We start from the raw sequence: 2,286 nt of genomic DNA, 5'->3' as shown, positions 1-2,286 counted from the left end.
GGTACCAGTCTGACAAAACCAGATAAAATCCAGTCTCAGATAACAGCCATTGTTCTTCATAGAGCATAATCACCACTTCAAGGAGTCACCCATTGTTCTCCTATGAGTTATTGTGCCTTTGCAAGTAGCACCTCTGCTATAAGGAGTAGGGGGCTTAGTATAGGAATACCTCAGTCATTTCTATAGCCTTCTAGCCAGCGGCTGAGGTATGTTACATTATATCCTATAGAGTAAACACCTACTGTAGTTTAGGCATTCTGCCCTTTCACTTAGATTTATTAGTCTCCAACTGTTGATTGTTACATGAGTGAAGTTCAAAACCCATTATCCTGATATATATGTGGCAGAAATTGCAAAGCTGTACAGAAAACATCCATGTACCAGTCATTGGCACTAATAATTTGATCATATGGTAGTCGTTTGGTTACGGTTCATTTAGCACTTCAGCCGGGAGTGCCGGGTTGATATTTTCTATTGTCCAATGAACCTTACTGAAAACCCATACCAGATATTAAATCTAATAATTGTATTTGTGAATACTCGAGTTTTCACACATGAAAATAGATCTTAAGTTCAATGATCGGGCAACTTGCTATTGTTGGTCCAACTATTTTCAAAATCAGAGCCACCCTCATCCAATGAATACACCACCTCAGATCCACTATCACCTTATATGGGATAATGTGGCATATCAACCACTGCCATGTATTCTGTGCCTGCCAATCCATCCACAGGAACTTCAGGGTGGGAAGCAATAGCTGTTTTGAGCTCGGGATCATCATTCACTATGGATTCAAAGTAAGCTAGCGTGTTATGAAAGATAACCCATGCATTATTGCAATTAAAAACAGGCAATCCTGAGCGTTGAAGAAAGGCATGGGCCTCAGCAGGAAATGCAGGGGATACAAGGTTGAAAACAAAGTGGTCCGGAGGGGTATACTTGAGGTGTACCTCTTCAAGGTAAGGTGGATGTAACTTAATCTTGTAGATACAATATTTGTAGTTAGTGGATATGACAATGATATGGGGGAGCCCTTACCGCAGAGTCACAAGACTTGAATCGGTCAGGTTTTGTAAAAATGTCAATGGGATGCCCATGTGGTAATATTTTGATTGGATTATGTCGAGGTGCAGTGCGGTTGAATTTGGTTATGAAGAGATCCAGCTCCATTTGAAGCCAGGGAATAAAGATGTAATGAAAAACTAGTCTGAAATTTGTCTGTGAGTAATGTGTGAAGGGCTCCAGTCCAACGTGCAGAAAGAATTGGAAACATCTCCACTTATTGTGTTGGTCAAAACACCATATGTTGTTAACACTTGCTGTCCAGAAATACCTTCATTTCAATCTTTGTTGGCAGCGTGCAAGAACCTCTTCATGATGGTAAGTTTTCATGTATTGTAAGATGAGTTCTCTGTATACTATGCAAGGTGAGAAAAACGCCTTAGTCTCAATCAAGAATGCTTACCGTGATACCCATATATTTTCCTCCTGTTGCAATGTCAACCTCAGGTTATGTGATCCCTGCAGAGGGAGCCTTGCTTGAAGGTGTTCAATTCCTGGTCCAATGCTCTCAATTGTGTGGTTAAATCCTCTTGTGCTCTTCATGCACCAAACCATTTGTCTCTTTTTCAGAAGAGATAACCTATATCTTGTATATTAGTATAGCGGCTGTGAACAGCACATATGAGAACTCACAATACATTATGCTGTTCTATGTTAATTTCACCAATATTTTGGGATTGTTGTACCCATCAGCAACAAACTGCTCAAACAATGGATGAATGATATCATCAGGTGCTGGATGTATTGTTAACTCTGTAGAAGTGGTGGATGGAATAGAGACTTACACCATCCTTGTCTCTAGGATTTGGCATTTCCTGGTAAAAGAGTGAGCAAGAGAGTGACATACAGCGTGATATGAGACTGAGAACAAGGCTGAACTTAGTAAGCTTTAAGATAGATGGAGTAATAGATACAAGACTGAGAACAAGGCTGAACTCAGTAGAATAAGGGTGGATGAGATGATACTCTGTTGGGATACATTGCAACTGGTGCGTGGTTAGATTGCTATGAGAGGAAATTGCTGACCTGTGGTAAAATATGTCTAGTGAACTGTCAGACTAGTTGGACAATTCATGCACACACTCGGCTAATAATACACACCTAGCACACAACCTTTTTAGACATATATATTGAACATGTATAACGACTGAGTTGCACTACTGGAAGAAACCAGGCAACTCAACGTCAATCTCTAGCAAGTAGTTGAACAAGTGTATAAAGAC

The 2,286-nt window shown here is 40.2% G+C and overlaps 1 protein-coding gene across 1 annotated transcript; it reads right to left on the bottom strand.

Moving 5' to 3' along the window:
* Positions 1 to 669: 669 nt before the first annotated feature.
* Positions 670 to 1,171, bottom strand: SERLADRAFT_432842 (uncharacterized protein; the record flags this gene model as incomplete). The annotated part of the gene is made up of 2 exons (XM_007313009.1): positions 670 to 981; positions 1,040 to 1,171. The coding sequence occupies 2 exons, from the start codon at positions 1,169 to 1,171 to the stop codon at positions 670 to 672; spliced, it is 444 nt and encodes a 147-aa protein (XP_007313071.1).
* Positions 1,172 to 2,286: the final 1,115 nt, after the last annotated feature.

Source organism: Serpula lacrymans, assembly GCF_000218685.1.
Source record: "Serpula lacrymans var. lacrymans S7.9 unplaced genomic scaffold SERLAscaffold_1, whole genome shotgun sequence".
NCBI classification, from domain to species: domain Eukaryota; kingdom Fungi; phylum Basidiomycota; class Agaricomycetes; order Boletales; family Serpulaceae; genus Serpula; species Serpula lacrymans.
Note: the sequence above shows the minus strand (reverse complement) of the source record. Positions and strands in the feature narration are given on the sequence as shown.